Below are 23089 nucleotides of genomic sequence, written 5' to 3'. Positions count from 1 at the left end.
ATTAAAAATAATTTAAAAATAAAAATATATAATGTTTTTAATTATTTATATGTATAATATTATAAAATTTATATATACTATTATAAAAATGAAAATATATTAAATAAAATTAATTTATTTTATATATAGATATTACTATTTTTGAAATAGTTATTAATAAAAACTTACGGATCCGGATATCCGGACTAAAAAATTGAGATATCCGGATCCAACATTTTACTATCCGGATCTGGATTTGACCCCTCCGAATATCCAGATTTTCGGATCGGATCCGGATCAAATCTCGGATCCAGATCAAATCCGGATCTCGGATAAAAGTCACCGGCCTAAATAGCATTACGTTTTGATGTATAGGTTGGTCCGATTTTCTTTCTACGCTATTTGAGTTTTATTCTTTTCAATTTGGTTTATACATTTGATTCTCTTTTTCCTAATTCATTTGATGTACTTTTGTGAAAGTGCATTATCGTTTTTGTTTCAATACGGTCAACGTAACAATTATCATCATTCAACACCAACTTAATCACACTTTTGATATGTGTTACAAAAAAAATCACTGTTGATAGTCTTTTTAAAGAAAAACTGGAAATAAGACTATATCGGATGAACCATTCAACCAATAAATTAACCATATAAAAAATGGTTATCACGTTAATTTTATTTCCCCAAATGATGAATTATGTGTCTGTTAAGTCATTTATTAGGCAATTCTACTTCAGATGTTTCTGGTTTAAAATATTAAACACATTCATATATTTTATATTTTCAGATCGCTAAGTTTAGTTTTTTTAATCAAAAATCGATTATTTATATCTGAAGGTTATTGAAATATCTGGAATCATTTCGAATTCTAAACTAAACCATTTCAAACATACTATCAAATTTATAGATTATGTTTCCAACCAATTAGGTTAATTATCATGGAATTTTCGCTGTATTATTTTGCCTCATTTAACTCAGGATTGGTTTGTGCTAATCTTGTTTGTGCTATCCACTATAGGAGGACACGGCTGTTGGTGTTTTGTTCTTGTTTGGACTTCATCGATTAGTCCTTCAAAGTTTTCTCTTGTAGATCGCATGTTCTTATTTTCTTTTGTATGGGTTTCAACCGATGTGGTATCGGTAGTGATTAGTTTTGTTTAGATCTTAGTTTCAGTTGTGTTTTCATCTAGATTCTCATTTGTGGGTTTTGGGCTCCGGGGATTTTTTGTAATCCGCAGGCTATATTTCCGGGATGTCCATCATCGCCGGTTTATGTAATGTGTAAATCGTGCGGGTATTTATTTTTACTTATAAATTTTTTTATACTAAATGCATAATACCTATTTATAAATTTAAATGTATTATATAGTTTTCAGTATAAGAGTTTAAAACATAAAAAATTTACACAAAATATTAATTAACTATATTTTATGTTTAATTTAACCTTTTATTGTATCACCGACAATGGGTACGTATAATATAAAAAAATCAACGCATAATAAATTCAGTTAAATTCTTTAACTAACATATGGATGGGTGTATTGTATTGATGATGTTATTTATTAGTTCTGTAATGGTAAAGCTTGATCCTTATATCAACTGTTATTTTGATATCGATGTTTAGTTTTGTAAAAAAAATATCTTTGCATAATATTAGTAATCGTATAAATCATGGTTTTATTTGTTAAGATTTTGTTTATTAATGGAAAAATATCTTAGCATAATCTTAGTAATTTCATTAAGTGATATAGTTTGGCGAGTCCAAAAACATAAGTACATATCATTTTTACATATATTTTCTTATAATTGTTAAACACTTTCCCATGAATACAAATTTAATGATTGTTCATTGATGGAGTCTTGTTTGCTAACACAATTTTTATGGTAATTAATATTTATAATGTATATTCTATGTTTATTTATTAAGGTTAATTATTGTTAAGAGTAAAAAGAGGAGTGATATTATGATTCAACTGAATTTGTTGTACATTAGATTTAGGAAATTAATAATTTAATTAGGAAAAATATATTAAATAATTAATTATTTCAGTGGCATGAACTTGTAAATAAATGGTAATTTCTAGAGTGAATTCTTATTTGTACTTCTATTTTAATAAGATAGATTATCTTCGTTGTTAAAAACAACTCAGGGTTGATCTTGCTTTTAGCTATCCACCTCTCTCCCCATCCCCTCCCCGCTCCCCCCAACCCCCAAAAAAAGAAAATACTATAGTCACTATATTTTACAATTCCATTTGTTTAAGCACATATGACGCCCACTTACTACAAAGTACATCTGATATAATTTATTTTAGACACAGATTTATAACAAGGAAACCTAACAATAACAAGTTACTCATAAATTTGTATAACTAAAACAAATTAGGAATTGTATTAAAAATGTAAACAACGTTTAGACATAAAATGGAAGAAGTTTTATTCTGTTTAGTTTCGTCTGTTTTCTAGAGTGAGCAATATCCACACACTCCATACAAGGCCAAACTAAATGTCTTGTTTGGTCTAAAGTATTAAGGCTTGAAAAGAGTGGCCACTTGACAAGGAACAAAAATCTAACTTTGGTAAAAGGAAGAATAAAAACACAAAGTGGGAAAACGGCCAATCAAAAGATAGGATAGGCAAGTGAAGCAATGTGATCATCGTTGATCAATGTGGAAGAATAAACGAATCATTGATGTTTTTAAGTTTCTTGACACTTGGAAGTTTGGAACAACAAAACGTTCGTTGGCGTTTTCAAACGCCGCATCTTCTAATTTTTTTTTTTTTTTTTTTTCAACAAACAGCTATTCTATTACTCAAACATTAGGTAGTCTGGGTAACTAGACCGGAATAGAACAACCAATAAAACAAAGAGATCTATGAAAAGATCGAGCATTCCTAGCTAAAGAATCAGCAATTTCATTCTGTGTTCTTGGCACGTAGGTGATCTTGAAATCCGAATAACACATGAGGATAATTTGAATGGCACGCCGCATCTTCTAATTACCTAGCTCTACAATGCTATATATATATATATATATATATATATATATATATGAGCAAAATCCATTAAACCTTTAGTCTATCATCACAATATGATTCATCAATTCAAACTCTTCGTGAATTTCGGACTTGTCATCTTATGCATAATGTGGTATGGCAGTTCGGCTCGTAACCACAAAAGCTTAACGGATTTAAAATCTTTCTGTTTTACACTTACACTTGTTACAGAATGTTAAGTTTGACTAAAGTTATCAGAATCTAATTTAGACAACATAAAATTAAAAAACAATATGTCTAGTGAAATAGTCGAAGATTCTTCTAGCCCAAAACTGATAGTATGGAGTTTCAAGAATCTACCTACTTACAGCTGGGAGAAGCTTGTAAGGGAGTTTCAAGAATCTCATGCCTAGTTGGCTAAGGTGATCTTTGTCACTCTTTTGCCATCTTTGATTTCTGCTTTCCATGTTTTTTATTCTTTTTTTTGCCATGGAAGTATGTATTTTACTCTTTTGTAACCACCTGACATTTCATTAATATGATATTAACGTTCATAGCACAAAAAAAAGGTTTGTAAGGGACAATGCTTTGAGAGACCCATGAGCTTCATACCTTTCACTCGCAAAAGGAAATATGTGTGATTTGAGCATCTTCAAGCAAGATGGCCTGTAGGATAAGTTGACATTAAAACACATATCTCATTTGTGAGTGAATGTATAAACTATATACATTAGCCCTGTTCGTTTCATAATCGCCGGATCCAGCGGCTGCGGCAGAAAAACGTACTGTGGCGGAGACAAAAATTAGTGTCAAAGGCCAAAGTTGACGCTAATAGATTGCCGGAAAGAGCAGAAACTTAAACGCCAATGCCGCTGATTTATTCAGCGTCCGTTTTTTTCGTTGTTTGTTGCCGCAGAGACTGAAAGTTCAGTTAACGATGTTTTACTGGTGCTATGTGTTGCCACTTTTAAAGGTTTAATTTTCTGACGCTACGTTTGACGCTGCGTTGATGAAACGAACAGCGCTATTATATAAAATTTCACCGAAGGAATTTGACTGTACGTAGAAGCGAGGGAGCCTGATGTACGAGATTGCCGACAGTTATGGAATTTATAACTGAAGTTTATCATTAAATCAAGCCCTACATATGATAACCGGCGGTTTGCCTATACGTTTAAAGCCTAAAGGAGGATTTCAAAGTTATCCACCAAACTTAAATTTTAGCGATAGATACTTGAGAAATTTGCCAAACAGAACAGAACAAAAAAACAGTCCATTTATGATTTTTTTTTCATAATCTAAAAACTAACTCTTGATTAATTAAACTAAATACTTTTTAAAATTTTAATTGAATTTTTAAAAGTTTAATAAAAAGAAAAAAAACGTTTTAAAAACGATAAATTTTAAAAGTTTAGTTTTTTTATTAAAAAGTTTAATAAAACTAAAAAGTTCACAAACTTTTTAAACATTTATAAAAATAAAACTTTGTAAAACGTTTTTTATAAATTTTATTTAACGTTTTTATTTTAAAAAAATTATAAAATTTTATTTTTATATTTATAAAGTTTTCAAAGTTTAGTTTTTATTAAAGTTTTATTAAAAACGTTTTACAAAGTTTTATTTTTATTTTTTACAAACGTTTTAAAAATGTTAAAATTTAAAATTTTAGTTTTTTTATTAAAAAGTTTAATAAAAGAAAAAAAACGTTTTAAAAAAGAATTTAATAAAAAGGAAAAGTGGATACACGTTATAGGGAAGTTAGAATATTACAAATATTTTTAGAATATTTTCTTAGCTAAAAGTTCAATAATTTTCGTAAAAAACAAGTTTTCTTATTCGTAGAAAGAAGTTTCTACACTGCCTATAACCAAGAAAAAAATTCCATAAGCATATTCTATCTCATGTAGCCATTTGAATAGTGTCTAGATTTCTCATTCCTAGAATTTTTGAATACCTCATAAAAGTAGAAACTGCATTCGTAGAAAAAGTAGCTAACTTTACAATTAGTAGAATTTACATTCTCTATATTTAGAAGTTTAATGAAAAGTAGATTGTTCGTTCTAAAGAAATGTAGATGAACTTGTTTAATCTGGAATTTAATTTCTACTAACCTATTTTCCGTAGAAAACGAAATATACTTTTAGTATAACGTAATTTAAAATTTTAATTTATCAAGTTTTCAACAAAAAAAAAATATTAATTTGTGCATATGGATGTTTTATCTATTGCTTCTATTTTCTATAATTTTTTTGATTCATAAAACTATTTATTTTATTAAATTTTAGAAATAGAAATGATAAAAAAGACAAAAAATGGACAAAAATGTTTTATATCAAAGGGACTATTATGCTGTTTTTTTTTGTTTCGTTTTGGCAAATTTTCCTAGATACTTTTACTAGATGACTAAATCATATATTGTAAAAAGTAAAGTACTCATGCTAAAATGGTAGAAAAACTCATGTTTTAATTCTGTAGAAGACTAACCTTATTATTATAAGGTTGTGTTAAAAAGGAGATTATATAAGGGTACGTCATTGCTTTTGATTTCTAGTTAATGAACATAGTGAATTAGTGATTACTAAGAAAATAATAGTAAAAATGTAAAAAAAAATGTATAATATACTACGAGTTTAGATATAGTTATGTTTTACTCCCTCTATTCCTAAATGTAGGATGTTTTAAAAAAATTTAATGTTTTAATATATAAGATATTTTTATTTTTTTAGGTATTTTTTATTTTATTAAAAATTGTGCAACCAATCATATTTAATCATCTATTTTGTAATTGGTTGAATATCATTAATTTATAGTTCTAATGTTGTTTTCTAAAACAAAAATTAACTTTTCTTAATATACATATTTTTAACTAAACATCCTATATTTACGAACATTGGGTATTAAAATTCATACCTTTCTTTTTTTTTTGTCAACATCTTTCATTTCATTAGACACAGAGGCCTTTTTTTAAAGAAGTACAAGCAATAGATAAGAAAACAACAGAGTCATAGAAAAATTACATATTTAATAAATATAATTGGAAGCAGAGTGAAACGCGTGTCAACTGTGGAGCCTTCAATGATATCACGTAATCACTACGTGTTCTTCAACAACGAGACAACAAGCACGGCCGTCGAGACGGCTTCTCCACCGTGACTCCAGCAAATTCACCTCCAATCTCTTCGCTTCTCTGTTGCCATTCCATTAGCTTATACCATATTGCCTTCCAGCTAAACCTCGGTTACTTGATCGGACTACCCTTATTTCACCGGAATTCCAAAACAAAGGACGCATAAGCCATAACGAAATATCGATCATTTGTTGGACCGTAGAACGCCAACTCTTCTTAATCGACTTCACAGATGGCTGAAGCAATCCATCAAACTACATCAACTCCCAATCAGAGACGCTATCCTCGACGCCATAACTGGCTTTCTTATAAGGAAGACTGATTCTCATAGAGAGGGATGCAAGTGGTGGCGGCAAAACAAAAGAGTCTTCTCAACTCACCAACGGGCTTTAATTGAGGACCAAGTGGAAGGCTGATTTCAATCTCATCGAGATAAAAGAAACAAACTTGAAGAGCTTCTCGAATGAGATTGATACAAAAAGTCGCCAAGCGAAAGCAAAATCGGCAAACCCGAAACCATAGTCGATCGAAATCGATCGAAGTTTTATTTATCCGCACACGGAAGAGTAGATCGACTCATAGGTCGAATATGTACAACAAAAACAAAAGTCGGTGGTGACCGACGACAGAACCGCCGCCGGACACCGAACGCGAAGACTGTTTCCGAGAGTTCTAGATTTAGAGAGAGGTTAGAGGAAAATTAAGAGAGAGATTCATACCTTTCTAATTTCTATACATTTGGTGATGGTCAAACTGAAATTAAAAAAACTAGAACACGTGTGGTCAGAGTTGGCACGTGATCATTAAATGAAAAAAAAAAAAACAAATGTGACCGGGAAAAAGTGAGAGGCTGAAATCAATTTTGGTCCGTTGTCACAAAATACTTTTTGTTCAATTTAGCCGTCACCTTGACCATCTAGATTCAATGGACTTCACTCACAATTTAAATATTTTCGTTTTAGCCCCTCATGTTATCAGAAACTATACTGGACGCAGAGCTACCCCAAAAGTTTTATTTGTTTGGCAACCTTAATAATTTAATTTACTATGACAATAGCACGTACATATTTTAATGATACAGTTTACCCCCATAAATGAACTTTTTATTTATTAATAGGAGGCTTTTGACCACTGACCACCCGCACGTGTTCTAAAATAAAATCCACTAGATTCTCACTAGTCAAATTACCTCCACGTATAAATTATCGACTACTATCAAACACATGTACATGCAAACAAATATAACTCACTTATGGAACACAGAGCTTCTAACACGAATCAGGTGAAATACAGAGGTGTACGGAAGCGTCCATGGGGGAAATATGCTGCGGAGATACGTGACTCGGCTAACCACGGTGCTCGTGTCTGGCTTGGGACGTTTAACACAGCGGAAGACGCGGCTCGGGCCTACGATAGATCCGCTTTTTCTATGAGAGGCCACAAGGCCATTCTCAATTTCCCTCATGAGTACCCAATGATGAGGGATGGTCCAAGTGGTGATGGCGAGAATGCGGGGGCTTCTTTGTCGTCAGAGTTTAGTGAAAGAGACGGTGGTGGCGGGAAGGAAGTGATTGAGTTTGAGTATTTAGACGATAGTTTGTTGGAAGAGCTTCTAGAGTGTGGAGAGAGTTATAACCAAGACGTTTGGTAAAACGCAACTGTTAATTAGATCAATTTGTCACTTCTTTTGTTTTTTTTTTTTTGTTTGGTAAAATCACTTATTTTGTTTTCTTCTTGCGAATGTTTTAATACTATATTCACTTACGCACATTAATATCCGAATAAGTAGCAGTTTTATCATCTGTTTGGACTTTGGATAATATATATTTTATACGTTGGGATGGTGAATATTAATCATGTTTTATGTTTTTGTCATTAATAAAGGAAGATTTACTGTCAGATAATTTTCCCCGTAAATTTTAAATACTATTTGTCAAATTTTGTTTGCTTTTTATTATTCATCTATAATATGATTTTGTTTTACTGCCGACTTAAATAAAATTTGGCCCACTTTACTAGGTGGATCATTGTGTATTCTTTGTTAATTGTTAATTGTTAATTGGTTTAATTTAAGCGACTACATAATCTCGATTCACGACAGTAATACAAACTACAATATTACTATTGTGTAAATTAAATCGAGATGATAATATGTAGTTACTATCACTATCAGTAATTCATGATAGTGAATTGAACTTATATATATATATATATATTTTTTTTTTTCAAAAATCGATATTCTAAATATTTAAAACAGTATCGGAATGCTGATTTGACAAAACTACAAAAATATATCAATTCATAATTTTTCAAATCAAGAAGCAACTTTGAATATTAACCTTCCTTTTCAGTCGAATTTCTTCCTTGATGAATGATGACGTTGTCACGTTAAACTTATTTTGTTTGTGAACTAGATTCTCATACACATGGTCCATGCTGTATTGTTGTACTATCTATCTATTTCTGGACCTTCATTAGATCACTCACTCATCCATTGACTATTTCACTACTCTCAAAAGATTTGATAATTGAGTATATCAACAATTCATGTTTTGTCTTCATTTACACAGCACGAACTTTTAATTTTCTGTTGGTAGTATCTATGCTGAACCAAATCAAACAAATGTAAACGTAGAGATTTCTCAAAATGCGTTACAAAATGGTAATTACACTCTCATGTATGCTTTCAATTCTAGTATCTCATCATGGTAATCCCGCTAATTAAATAATTACGAAAAACTAATGGACCATTTTATGTTTAAGGAAGGATATGTTCTTTGAGAGGTATTAATCAACCGTTCATATAGGATTAATGTACTTAATCTGTTTACAAATTATATAAAGTAATACGATTAGGTTATCAATATTATTGAAATATTTCGTATAAATAGTTTCTGCATGTAAATCTCATTAGAGAACAATATATATCCCCTACAAATTAAAGGACCTTATGAAAGCTGGTGCATATACTTTAAACATCTAATTAATAATCATATTTCATGGAAACGCAAAATACATCTTATCTTACAATTTATGACCGTATAGCACGTTATCAAAATTCCAAAATAAGTAATAAATAAGCACATACATGCACATATAATACACGTAGCTAAGCCACCACAGCGCCACATGAAATAAGAAAACAAAACTAACGTTTCTTCCCTTCTTCTGAATCAAGAAGTTCTTCAAGAACTCTACCATCCAAATACTCAAACTCAAAAACTTCCCTTTGATTTTGTCGACTCACGCCCGTGGAAGTTGAACCCGAAGATGATGAAGAAGAGGAATAAGGAGGGCGAAGCGCATAGTCGTCCATGCGGGAATAATACTCATTAGGGAAGTTAAGTATAGCTAGATGACCTCTAAGGTTGAAGGCGGCTCTGTCATACGCCCGTGCAGCATCCTCAGCGGTCTCAAATGTCCCGAGCCAAAGACGGGCACCGTTCCTTGATGGGTCTCGAATCTCTGCTGCAAATTTGCCCCACGGCCTCCTCCGTACGCCTCGGAAGCGAGCTTGCTTGTCATCTTGTGCTTGGCTGTTGCTCCTCCTATTTGGCCCCTCCATAAAACTTGTCCTAACTAGTCTCTGGTAGTTCAAGTTGGTTGCTTTGAAGAGTTGGGTGAGAAATGTGTTTAGCAAGAGATCTATGGATGATTCATTGTATGTGTATATTTATATACAAGACTGGATATTCGCCGAGTCAGAATCGACGTTCGTTTTCATGTGGCTTGACGATTCTTGGGGTTGACTGTTCTTTCCTTTTATACCCTTTTATTATTAATTTGCTTGTTTTCCTATTTTATGGATTAATAATAAAGTGTTGTTTTCCGGGAAGGTTCCGTCTGCTGGACGGATCCATATTTGGTTGTTCTTGATACATTTGATTTCTTTTATGTAACTGATGTTTAATTAGTCTTCGAAGAAACTCATGTAGAAATACCCGTAGATATGTACTATAGATGGTCTAAACTCTAGGATAATGAAAATCTTCACAATAGCTAGGTTTAATAGGTTCGCGAACATCGAGATTCTGAGTCCATAGTATACAGATTATTTTAACCAAAGTAAGTACCATATATACCGAAGCCCGTAAGTCGTACGCATTCAATGACGACCGGTAAAATTTCTTTAACGAGTTATGCAATAAAAAAATATAATGAATAAATTAAATGACAATCTTTATCCCTAAACGAAAATTTTAAACTAAAATTTTGATTAATGTCAAAAGAAGCTAACATTTTCTTGAACATATAACAAATGTACAGCGCAAATTCTTGCAAATATACACAACATTATGTGTTCGATTTATGCTTTTATACTAATTTAATGCTTTAAAACAAATGTAACCAATATGGTTTTAAGCTATAATTTGCTACAAGTTTGATAGAGACCATAAAAAAATTAGAAATATTTGCAGTAGAAAGAAACTTTAATTAACATTTTAAGTTAGAGATAAAAATAAGGTGAACGAGTTTTTATTGCTACAAAACTACATATTATTAAATTAATTTTTGATGGTTTAATAGTTGTACGAAATATTTTAATGCTAAAATCATAAGTTTGTTTCGGATTCAAAACTATTAAACTAAAGATTTAACGTGAAGTCTCAAATTAACTTTATTTAATGGATTAGTGCATCTGTCTCCAGCAATGGTAACATTTTTAACCAAATTTAGTTGGGAATTTTTAAAATAAAATTCCAAAATCCAATAAAATATGTAAAAGTTAACAATTTCAAATTGCAAATTAGTACTTCAAACTGATTATGAAAATAGATGAGCTACATTTGCATAAGAAATCGGGTTCAATTCAGATCCAAAAAGCATGTAATTTAGAAAACAGTATCAGATTGTATTATATGTAACATGGATTTTAAATCAATCTAGTTCATCTATTTGAACAATATTTTTGAAGTGTGAATTTTATAATTTCGAGTCATTAAATTTTTACATAATTTTATTATATTTTTAATTTTAATGCTAAAATTTTTCAACTAAGTTTGATTTGGGTAAAAACTCTTAGACTAAATATTTACCATTAGAAATGTCAAACAGGTTTACCCATCCCGTCCCGTCCCGTACCGCGGCGGGTTAGTCATCGAGCGAGTTACAGCGGGCATGTCCCGCGCGGGCTACGGTCCTCAAAATATCAGCCCAAACCCGTACCGCAAAACATATAGGCCTTCACGGGCCGTCCCGCGGGATGTCTCCTTATCAAACTGCCTACTACAGCTTCTTTCATGAAAGTTCAAGTTGAAGAGTTGTGTCAGAGAGTTGAAGAGAGCTCATTAAGATTCACTAAAGCCTTATCAAAATCAATGCCATAAAGCTCTGTTTGTGCTTGCGTTCTTGAGTTAAAAGCTTTTTTTTTGTTATCATCCTAAGATTTTATTAAGTTTGAATCTGATTGAGTTGTTGTCTTTGTAATAACTTGGCTCAAGTGTTGTATGTCTTCATCAAACCATCTCTCTTTGTAATTCTTTGGATTTCCAAAAAAAGCGTGAATCACTTTGTCAAATTATACAAGTGACATGATATACAACTAACTTTTCTCCTAAACAATATCATTGTAACCAAATTTAATTTAAGAAAAACACCATTTCACAGTACTGAAAACAAAACCAATCAACTTAAACAAGAAATCCACATTGTAACAAAGCAATTCATAGTTGTGTGTAATAAAAAGAGAAAACCAAATCAAAACACCACCAGAGCTCGAATCGTCATCGTTGGAGCTGGAGTCGTCATCGCAAGATCTCGAGTCGTCATCACCGGAGCTCGAATCATCATCGCCGGAACTCCTTATGTTTTCTGGGGGAAAAGTCACAAGAATCACTTTCTTCTCACTCTCTCTCTCTCGCTTTTTTCAGGTAAAATAAGAAATGAAAAAAAAACGGGTCCATGTAATCCCGCAAAAGGCCCAGTCCCGCAAAGACCCGTCCCGCGAAGCCTGCAAAATTACGGACCTAAAAAACCTCGTCCCAATACCATCCCGCTATAGTCCTTTACGGGACAGGCCCGCAGTCCAAGTCCATGATTACCATCTCTATTTACCATCAGCGATTTGTTTTACAAGTATTGCAGATAGAGTGTTTAATCCATTAAAATAAAGTTATATTGGAAGTTTTATGTTATTTCTGTAGTTTGGAAGTTTTTATACGAAATAAACTTAGTTTGAAGTTAGCATTAAAAATATTTATATGAAATACTATGGAGTTTGGGAAATATTTTTTTCATTTTTACAGATTATTATATAAAATAAAAAAGTTTCTATGATTTTGAAGATTATCTCGTATTTCAGCTAATATATTTTTACACTATTTAAAAAGAAAACAAGGCTAACAACAAATTAATTTGTCGTTAACGGTGATCGTTGTAAACTGGTGGACGTAAAAGATCATTTCATAGTAAATTCGTCATAACACATAAGGAGAATCAATTTCGTCATAAATGTCATATGCCGATTCATCGTAAAGTAGACATATATTTACGAGTTAATGTTTCGTCGTAAAAGGGACGCAAATATTCACCATAAGGATAAATATCATATTAATTTGTTCATTTTGTAAATGTAATATTTACGAAGAATAAACAACACATATTGTTGTTATGTCATTGTTAAAATTTAAATAAAAACATAGGACTTGTTAAATCGTTGTAAATGTTACACGAACTAACAACAACTACCTTTTTAATTCGTCGTAATAGTTAGAGGAATTAACATCTATAGGCTCGTTAATTTGTCGTAAGTCTAACTAGAAAACTATATCGATTCATGTGTATTTTTTTCAAAAAATATATATTATGATTTTATTAATATTAAAATAAATTTATAATATTTAAATTAAAAATAAATTTAAAACAAAAAAAAATTATTTGAAATTATATTACAAAGCCAGAAATATTTATAAAAAATAAAAAAATAGCTAACTAATGGTTGAGGTTGATGTTATAGAAGAGCTTCGAGCTGGTGATGTCGGTTTTTCGCTTAAAATTCGCCTCCTCTTCTGTGGAGCGGTGTGGTGGATCTGAAATTCTGAAGTTGTGGTGCTTAAGCTCAAACATATATTGCATCTCCAGGTTTCCAATGGTGAAGTCAAGAAGACCCTCCACAGATTCTAAGCAAGCTTTGTCATTATCAAATCAGCCTGGATCTTAAAAGTTTCCTCATATCGTCTCTGTGAATAAGATGATGTTTCGCTAGGGAAATCGTTCACAGATCCTAATACAATCAACTATCCTTATTACGGAAAACCTTGAAAATGAAAAAAATAATTGAGACTAGATGAAAATTAATAAATAATATAGATGGAAAAAAATTTGCATTTTACCTCTTTGAAAATCTTGTCCCCCTCTTGTGTGGACAATCGGATGGACAACCCATTCGGAGACTGTTGCGTCAGCTAGGTCTAACGTGATGCAACAGTCTAAGGTTCTTTGATTTGGGCAACGATGTGGTTGTGGATCTTTTTAGGCCTACGATTCACAAAAGCTTCGGTCTGTGTCTTGTGTGTAGCCTCGAACAGTCGGGGAAAGAGATGGTAGTTCTCCTTTCTTTGCAGCCTAAAAATATATTAAAAGTTAAATTAATTGAAGTAAAAATCTGATTAAGAAAAAAATCCACTTAAATCACTTGCAATCTGTAAACAGACACCAGCGCGGTGTGTGTCTTGCCGGATGTCTGAGGCATTGGAAAATGTCCATCCGGACCTCTCATCATACGGGAAATGGAACACTGCGCTACCACTCGGATCGAGTGGGTGGGGGTGGCCCAGTAGCGGATGAGGCAATCCCATACCTCTTTCGTGATGAATGTGGGTTTCGCGTCATCGCCTTTCTACTCCCAAACAAACTTTCAGTAAGAGATGGTGTACGCTAAGGGTGTCTTCGCGTTTATCATTAAAGGCCGACAGACAATGCCATTTTTTCTTGGAAGAAAATTAAGATTAAAATTATCTCTTGTTAGGAAAATAGATTTAAATTAATTTTAAAAAATAACTTACTGCAAAAGATTTAAACCACATCGTTCCAATGTGCTCGAGTGTCAGGCTCCAATTGGAATGTGGCTCGACAAAGTAGTCTTTGATGGACACGGAAACGCTCCGGCCACTCTATCGTCGACTCCAAACTTACGAAATAATATAAATATAAGAAATTACACAAATTATTAATAAATTGTATAAAGTTAAAAAATATACCAAAAAGTGATTGGCAGTCGATCGGGGTTCAATACATCTAAATCTCCTCGTCCCTGTTGGGCGAGAAGATCTTCAGTGGTATATTGAGCGTATAGAGCTTCTTGAGGCACCATCAAATCCGGATGAACTCCGGTTGCAGGTGCCATAGATCCATCTGGAGCCACATAGGGAGAAACTGGTGCCGCAGCGGGATCCACCGGAGGCGGAGCAAGAGAAGTCGGTGGTTGAGTATTAGATATGATGATTGTATAGTCCGATTATGTTAAACCAAGTCTATTATTTCTGGTTATGATCAAACCAAATACACTCTCTCATATAAGAGAGTGATTGTAACAGAATCTTTGACTAAGGAAAATAACAAAAAAAATTTCTATTATGGTATCAGAGCGCTGAGCTCAAAACTTAGCTCTCGATCTTCGTTTCCCGCCTTCTTTGACCTTGATTCATCGGTTTTCCTCCGATCGATCCTTTCTTATGCTCGTGGTTTTGATTATTCCGTCAAATCGAGCTTTATCGTTATCAAAAATGGTTACGCTTCGTCAATATTCGCGTCGAGGTGTTCGTATCTCTACTCCAGCGACGAAGATGACGAATCCGGCCCGACGAGCTGATCGACGACCTATTCCGGCGCCGACTGTTCCCGATCCGATCATTCCGCCTCCTTAATCCATTCTGATGAATATTCCAACTTTGCTTCCAACGAACTGGTTCAACTTCGATGGGATCCAGTACTTGCCTTATTTTCTTATGAGTGGGAGTGGCGATAATCCTCCTTCATCCATTCTGATGAATATTCCAACTTTGCTTCCAAAGAAGTCGTTCAACTTCGATGGGATCCAGTACTCGTCTTATTTTCTTACGAGTGGGAGTGGCGATAATCCTGGATCATCTATCATCTCTGAGGTACTCGACGATACCAACTATTGTACTTGGATTCTTGCGATCACTATTGCTTTAGATGCGAAGAACAAGTTGTGTTTTGTTGATGGATCATTACCAAGGCCACCGAAGAATCATCCCTATTATCGAACCTGGTTTCGTTGGAATAGTATGGTTAAATCTTGGATCCTTAACTCTGTAACGAAGCGAAAAAGCGGCCAAAACCAGCCCAAACTATGTTAATATGTTCAATACATACCTGAAGAATATGCCGGTGCGAAAACATACCCAACTTTCTTTTTAATTGAAATTACATACCTGATTAATTTTTTTGTGCCAAAATCTTCATTTTCGACATCTGGCAAACGGATTCTTAACAGAAGCTGACTTGGCTGTTAGGAGGAAACGACGTCGTTTTGTACGCTGCGAGAATTAATAAGAGATCAACAAAACGTCGTTGTTTTAGAACCTTATTTTCCAACGTGGTCGTTTAAAGCTCTTCACTTTGTCTCTTTAACGTGTCTGTGAAGAGAATTTGACAAGAGTTGTGCTGAAAATTTGGGTTGTCATATAAGATTTACCCTGATAATTAATCAACAAAAGACAATGATATAAACCATCCAAAAATCAGAAACAGCCGATTCAAAAGTCATACAAAACACGATGGAGTGACAACTCCAATACCAAAAATAAATCACTAACAAAATAGTCTACAGACAGCAACAAAACAATCATCAAGTTGCGTCTATGTTCCTTCAAAACACACCAAAAGCTGTTTATGTGCTCCTTTTAAATACACCAAAAGCTGTTTTTACCCTCCTTCAAAACACACCAAAAGGAAAAAATATAAGTCATATGCAACAAGCTATAGCAATCTAAAAAAATAACTATAATATTACCACCAAGATTCGAATTTTGTGATGATTGGCTTGGTCCTTCAGAAGGTGGTTTCCTTGGCCTAAAAACGGGACAGCCATGATTAGGACATTTCCTACTGTTATGCCCTCCGTGTCCACATCTTCCACAAGTTGAGGTTCTTCCTTCAATAGTCAGTTTAATCCTCTTTTCCTTTTCTGCTTCTAATCCCTTTCCTTTTTTTTTCTTCTTTGGGGACTCATTCTTACCTTTAAATCTCTTTTTTTCCTTCTTTGTTGGTTGTGGAACATCTCTAGGTGGTGGTTCAATGGTGTTCTCACCAGATGATCTCCAAAAGTTAATTCCGTTAACCGGGCGGATTGGATCACTGTATTGCTTCCTCCATGTCGATGTCAAGTACCAATGGGAGACATAATCCAAAGGATCAAGCTTTTTCTTTACTATAACCCTCAAAGCATGTCGACAAGGAATACCTGTCATGCTCCACCTTCTACAAACGCAAGTCTTCTCAACCATATTAACCGTATGAGCATGATTATTCTCTCCGACTTCATAAATACCATTACCACTTGGTATCACTCGACAGTCAATCATATACTTCTTCTCGGCCTTGATGGCGTTAGATACCTTTTCACTGTATTTTCCTTGCCACTTAAATGCATTAGTCTTCCTCATATCCATACGAATCATGGCTTGCCTTCTAACTGTCTCCAACATCTCGACCAATGGCATCTCTCGGGCAGTGTTTAGTGTGTTATTGTAGGACTCAGAGAAATTGTTGGAGACATCTTCACAGACAGAAGTAGAGCTGAAGAACGCCCTGCTACAGTTCTGTGGATTCTTCATCAACACTGCTTCATACACTCGCACATCAAAATTCTTTAATGCTTGTAGAGCTACCTCATAATCTCCAATATTAAAACTCTTCGCTACTGCCCAGAACAAGTCTTTAGGCAGTTCCTTTCCTGGATAAGCTCTCCTTAAGTTTCCGTAGATGTGCCTTGCACACATACGGTGTTCTACTCGAGGCAGTTCATGTTCAACAGCATTTATCAGACCCTGCAATTGAAGACAAACAAGTTAAATCAAGCATGAAAATAAAGAAGTTAAATCAACAGCAGTGATCAGTTACCTTTTGCCTATCCGATATTAATGTGAACCCTGTCCCATCTAACAATTTTAAATCATGTTTGAGCTTCTGAATAAACCAAAGCCAACTGTCAGTGTTCTCCACTTGCACTACCGCCCAAGCAACAGGAAACAATTGGTTGTTTGAGTCTCTACCAACAGCTGCTAAGAATTGACCTTGGACACTAGTCTTCAAAAAACAGCCATCTATGCCAAATATTGGACGACAATATGCAATCCATGTTCTCTTTAAGGCAGCTAAGCAGACATATATCCTGTCAAAAACCTCTAAACCTCTTTCATCTGTAGTTGTTCCAATCTCCATAGTAGAATCTGGATTACATTTTAAAACCTCTACTTTGTAGTCCTTAAGCCTCGCATATTGCTTGTCATGTTCATCTTGAATCATCATCAAAGCTTTTTTCTTACCCTTCCTACATTGATCTTATGAAGAAATCACCTTGTACTTCTCTTCAAGTCTTTCTTGCATGACCTTAGGCTTGAGAGTAGGATCTCTTCTAATCTCGTTCAAGAACAACTTGGCAATAATCCTATCCCTAACGACCTGGCTATATCCATCTGGTATACATGAATGCTCCTCCTGAAATGTCTTAATCAAAAACATTCCTGCTGATTTTTCATAGGAGCAGTAGATTCTGAACTGGCACCCTTTGTCCTCGTTTTTATTACTTCCATCTCCACTAGGAACAACATGATCAGCATTACCATCAGCCCCATCATTATCGCCCTCACCTCCAGCAACAACTCCACACCTCACCTCTGATTTTTCACATCCCCATATACTAAATTTCACATTGAATCCACTCTTTAGGGCATAGTCAACCACAGCTTCCTTGAACTCAGGTATACTATCAAATGCTTGCCCTAACTTTAGTTCACCACTCCCTTTCTTACACCTTTGATATCGGCGACCACCATCCTCACAATCAGAGTTCTGAGGAGTTACCTCATCATTGTGATGCTCATCTTCATCAACAAAGCCGGCTACATTAAGCTCCACTTGTGCATCTTCATCAAGCATTTCAGAATCACTGTTATGTGATGTATCACCTCTCACTCTATCGCCATCAGCAGCACTTCCATCTCCATGACCAGAATGTCCATCCCCATCACCAGAAGCTATAAGATCATCATCTTTTTCCAAGAAAATCTGAGCAGCCTTTGTCAAAATTAATGAGCTAAGCAGATTTTGGTACATTGCATCGCCGTTACACATCATTTTCAGCTCTGTGATGTCTTCATAAGGAAGTTTGTACCAAATCCTTTGTCCGTATAAGCTGATTCCAAGTGCGTCCGACAGCTTTGTGAACATCATCTCGGGATAGCAAACAAGAACATATGTATCCCCTCCTTTATATGAAGTGAGACCATCATTAATTTCAAATTTTCCATTGTAGTATATTGTGAAACATGCTTCAAAAGAGTCACTGCAAAACAGAGAAAAATCCAGTTTAGCATTTCATCGAACAGTTGGTGTGTAAAAAAAATTCATATTGATTCAAAAACCCTAAAATACAAAAACTTTGTCTTAAAATGTAATCATCTAATAGGTATGTCAAGTTTCAAAATTGAGGAACAATTAAGGTAAAAAACGCAATCTATATTCTCTGTTATAAAGGAAACGACTTCGAGAATGAAAGGGAGACTTACCTCATCGCATAGAACGTTGGAACAAGACTGAGAAACACACAAGAACTTCGACAGATCTATAACAAACAAATTTTGATTTTTTTTTCCTGTTCTTCAAAGAGGAGAGCTGTTGGAACTTTCTCTGTGTTCCAACAAAGAAGAGTTGAAGCTTAATTCTTAAAAAAAATTAGAATGTAACCACGTCATTAATTTTGTGGCATCCCAAAATTATTTTTTTAACAGCTGATTAACAGACGTTAACATTTGAATAAGAAAAAAGGTTTTGGCACAAGAAAAATTGATCAGGCATGTAATTTGAATTAAAAAAACAAGTTGGGTATGTTTTCGCACTGGCATATTCTTCGGGTATGTATTGAACATATTGAAATAGTTTGGGCTGGTTTTGGCCGCTTTTCCGTAACGAAGCAAATCTATGGAAGTATTCTCAAGTTTAATGATGCCTTTGAAATTTGGAAAGATCTCTCAACACGTTTCTGCATCACAAATTTTCCAAGATCTTATCATCTCACACAATAGATCTGGTCTCTTCATCAAGGCTCTATGGATTTATCATCTTATTATACGAAGCTGAAGACTCTTTGGGATGAGCTTGATGGAGCAGATTGTGTGAAAACTTGTCAAAACTGTGATTGTTGCAAAGCGATGTATACTAAGACAAGCATGCTAAGATCATTAAACTTCTAGCTGGGTTGAATGATTCCTATTCTAATGCCAGGAGTCAGATCACCATGAAGAAGAATGTCCCTGACCTTGCTGAAGTTTATAACCTTCTTGATCAGGATCACAGCCAGAGGAATATTAATCTCATCTCTAATGCTTTTACGTTTCATATAGCAGCTGAGACTCCCTCTGCCTCGATCAATGTTGCTCAGTCAACACAGTCTCATCGTTCCAATAGGCCTATGTGTTCTCATTGTGGTTAGTCGGGACACACAATGGATAAGTGTTACAAGATTCATGGCTTCCCACTGGGCTTCAAGTCTAAACGATTGGCTGCTGCAGAGAAACAAACCAATCCAGTGAAACTTGTGGTAGCAAACATGACTCTATCTGATAATACTAATGACTCTATTGCTGCAGGCATGATGAACCCATTGTCTAAAGATCAGATTCAGGGAGTTATTGAGTATTTCAATACTCAGTTACAGCTATCTAAAGACACTACAAATGTGGCTTCTACTTCTGGTGGTTCTATCACTACACTTTCGGGTATGGCTCTTTCTACAAACACTCTATTTTTGTGGGCGCATTGCGAGCTACTGGAAATGTGTTATCTTCTGAATCTTGGATTATTGATAGTGGGGCAACTCATCATGTTTGTCATGACAAAAACAAATTTCTCAGTTTATCTGAGACTCTTAGTCAGTTAGTAAGCTTACCAACTGGTTTGGGAGTGAAGATAATTGGTACTGGTAAAGTTCAAATAAATAAGAGTTTCATCTTGAATAATGTCCTATATATCCCGGATTTCAGATTAAACTTCATCAGTGTCAGACAAATGATAAGAGACTTGGGTTCTAGAGTTGCTTTTGACAGTGGATCTTGTATGATTCAGGATCTTTCCAAGGGGTTGAGGATTGGTCAGGGTGAAGAAATCTCAAACCTATACATTCTAGATGAAGCATCTGTTGGGGAGCTCTCTACAAGACCGTCAAGTTTCTGTCCCAATGTTGTTCTTGATTCTGCCTTGTGGCATAATAGATTAGGGCATCCTACTATTCAAAAGATTGATTCAATCTCGAATGTATTAGGGATCCCTCAAAGAAATAAAAAATCTTTTCATTGTGCTATTTGCCCCCTACCAAACAGAAGCATCTTTCATTTCCTTCTCCAAATAATATGAGTATCAAACCGTTTGATCTATTACATATTGATACTTGGGGACCCTTCTCCGCAACCTTTACTAAAGGCTATAGATACTTCTAGACCATTGTGGATGATCACACCAGAGTCACTTGGATTTATCTTATGCGTACCAAAGATGAAGTTCTTACTTTGTTTCCCGACTTCATAAAAATGGTGGAAACACAGTATCAGACAACAGTCAAAGGAGTAAGGTCTGACAATGCACCTCAGTTGCGTTTTACTATTTTTTAGAGGGAAAAAAGGACCAAATCTTTTCGTTCCTGTCCATAGACTCCAGAACATAACTCAGTTGTTGAAAGAAAACATCAACATATATTGAACGTGGCTCGTTCTTTGATGTTTCAGGCGAAGATTCTTTTTGAATACTGGTCAGATTGTGTTCTCACTGCAGTCTTCTTGATCAATCGTCTTCCTTCACCCTTACTCCAAGATAAATCTCCTGATCAGATGCTTACTTCTAAGCAACCTGAATATACATGCATACGTACTTTTGGGTGTCTTTGTTACGTGTCTACTTCTTCAAAGAATCGACATAAGTTCCAGCCAAGAGCTAAAGCGTGCATTTTTCTTGGCTACTCGTCAGGTTATAAAGGATACAAGGTTATGGATTTGGATAAAAACGTCATTTCTATCTCACGAAATATCGTCTTTCATGAAGATATTTTTCCTTACCATCAGTCTGAAGAGCTACATGATATATTTGGTTCTTCTATGAATGATGATATGGACTCTTCACCAACGGTCTCCACTCCTCCACCTACTGAGGTTTCACCACCTCCTGTAGTTGTGGATTCTACTTCTACTTCTGGTAATCAGACAGTTTCTACTTCTGATCCAGCTGTTTCTACATCTGATCAGACTACTACTACATCTGATCAGAAAAGATCTTCTAAAGCTCCATCATATCTTCAAGATTATTACTGCAACATGACTGAGATAACGATTCCATATCCTTTGGCTGCACATGTATCTTATGAGAAACTTTCCGCCACTTATAAGAATTACATTTGCTCTGTCATGCATCATCCTGAGCAATCTTCTTTTGCTCAAGCAAAGAAGTTTGATGAATGGATTAAAGCGATGAATGAAGAGCTTATTGCGTTGGAAAGCACTGATACGTGGGAAGTGGTTTCTTTACTTGATGGTAAACATGCTATTGGTTGTCGATGGGTATATAAAGTTAAACTTAACGCAGATGGTGCGTTGGAGAGGTATAAAGCACAACTTGTAGCAAGGGATGTACACATCATGAGGGGATTTATTTTGTTGATACATTTTCTCATGTGGCGAAAATGACTACAGTCAAGACTTTGTTAGCTGTTTCAGCGGTTAAAAGTTGGAGTCTCACTCAATTGGATATATCTAATGCTTTCTTAAATGGAGATCTCGAAGAGGAGATATATATGTCTTTACCTCTGGGTTATACTCCAAAAGAAGGTATCGTTTTACCTCCCAATCCGGTTTGTCGTCTAAACAAATCGTTATATGGTCTTCGTCAAGCCTCGAGACAATGGTTTCTGAAGTTCAGCTCCACCTTAATGAGTCTTGGTTTTCAGACGTCTCATTCTGATCACACTTTATTCATAAGCCACAATCATGGCAAGTATGTTGCAGTGTTGGTCTATGTCAATGATATTGTCATCGCCAGTAATGATAATGATAGTGTTACACGCCTTAAAGAAGATCTAAAGAAGTCTTTCAAGTTACGTGATCTTGGTCTTCTGCATTATTTCTTGGGACTGGATATTGCTAGATCAAAAGAAGAGATTTCTATTTGTCAACACAAATATGCATTGGCATTGCTTGATGAAGCATGCCTTTTGACTTGTAAACCTTATACTATTCCAATGGATCCGAGTATTAAGCTCGTTCATGATAGTTCTGAACTCGCTCTTTCTGATCCTACTGTGTATAGAAGACTTGTTGGTAAGATGATGTATCTGACTATAACCCGTCCTGATATTATCTTTGCGGTTAATCGTTTGTGTCAGTTTGCATCAGCTCCCAAACAGTCTCACCTTCAAGCAGCTTACAAGGTTCTCTATTACTTGAAAGGCACGCTTGGAAAGGAATTTTCTATTCGGCACATTCTAATCTTCTTCTCAAGTGTTTCACTGATGCTGACTGGTCTTCTTGTGCTGACACTCGCCGATCAACTTCAGGTTTTTGCATGTTTCTTGGACCATCTCTCATTGCCTGGAAGTCCAAGAAACATGACACAGTTTCTCATTCTTCTGCGGACTCTGAGTACCGCGCTATGGAGTTTGCTGTTTGCGAAGTTGCTTGGTTGTTGAAGTTTCTTCAGGAGTTTCTTGCTCCACAAACAAAACCGGTGGCGTTCTTTTGTGATTCTACTGCGGCCATA

At 34.7% G+C, this 23089-nt stretch overlaps 4 protein-coding genes across 4 annotated transcripts; 1 reads left to right on the top strand and 3 right to left on the bottom strand.

Annotated features, from left to right (window-relative positions):
- The first annotated feature begins 7358 nt into the window (after positions 1–7358).
- Positions 7359–7757, top strand: LOC106305480 (ethylene-responsive transcription factor ERF095). Its single transcript, XM_013741844.1, has one exon. The coding sequence runs from the start codon at positions 7359–7361 to the stop codon at positions 7755–7757; it is 399 nt and encodes a 132-aa protein (XP_013597298.1).
- A 1393-nt stretch (positions 7758–9150) lies between these two features.
- On the bottom strand, positions 9151–9735 carry LOC106305201 (ethylene-responsive transcription factor ERF098-like). Its single transcript, XM_013741571.1, has one exon. It carries the CDS (start codon positions 9669–9671, stop codon positions 9255–9257), a length of 417 nt encoding a protein of 138 aa, XP_013597025.1. The 5' UTR covers positions 9672–9735; the 3' UTR covers positions 9151–9254.
- Positions 9736–15810: 6075 nt separating this feature from the next.
- On the bottom strand, positions 15811–18972 carry LOC106305326. Its single transcript, XM_013741702.1, has 4 exons — positions 18859–18972; positions 18616–18635; positions 16083–16842; positions 15811–16002 (listed from the first exon to the last, which is right to left on the bottom strand). Exons 3-4 carry the CDS (start codon positions 16789–16791, stop codon positions 15995–15997), a joined length of 717 nt encoding a protein of 238 aa, XP_013597156.1. The 5' UTR covers positions 16792–16842; positions 18616–18635; positions 18859–18972; the 3' UTR covers positions 15811–15994.
- Positions 16905–18863, bottom strand: LOC106302671. The gene is made up of 5 exons (XM_013739133.1): positions 18859–18863; positions 17648–18635; positions 17192–17572; positions 16960–17118; positions 16905–16910 (listed from the first exon to the last, which is right to left on the bottom strand). The coding sequence occupies exons 1-5, from the start codon at positions 18861–18863 to the stop codon at positions 16905–16907; spliced, it is 1539 nt and encodes a 512-aa protein (XP_013594587.1).
- Positions 18973–23089: the final 4117 nt, after the last annotated feature.

The sequence above is a fragment of the Brassica oleracea genome, chromosome C7 (assembly GCF_000695525.1).
Source record: "Brassica oleracea var. oleracea cultivar TO1000 chromosome C7, BOL, whole genome shotgun sequence".
NCBI classification, from domain to species: Eukaryota; Viridiplantae; Streptophyta; class Magnoliopsida; order Brassicales; family Brassicaceae; genus Brassica; species Brassica oleracea.
The sequence above is the reverse complement of the archived record's forward strand: the minus strand, read 5'-3'. Positions and strand labels throughout refer to the sequence as shown.

Coding starts and splice junctions, on each gene's coding strand:
- LOC106302671 (XM_013739133.1), bottom strand. Junction 17,573..17,647: donor GACTTGAAGAGAAGTACAAG/GTGATTTCTTCA, acceptor GAACATGACAAG/CAATATGCGAGGCTTAAGGA. Junction 17,119..17,191: donor TAATATCGGATAGGCAAAAG/GTAACTGATCAC, acceptor CTTCAATTGCAG/GGTCTGATAAATGCTGTTGA.
- LOC106305326 (XM_013741702.1), bottom strand. CDS start 16,791: ATGCCATTGGTCGAGATGTTGGAGACAGTTAGAAGGCAAGCCATGATT.
- LOC106305480 (XM_013741844.1), top strand. CDS start 7,359: ATGGAACACAGAGCTTCTAACACGAATCAGGTGAAATACAGAGGTGTA.
- LOC106305201 (XM_013741571.1), bottom strand. CDS start 9,671: ATGGAGGGGCCAAATAGGAGGAGCAACAGCCAAGCACAAGATGACAAG.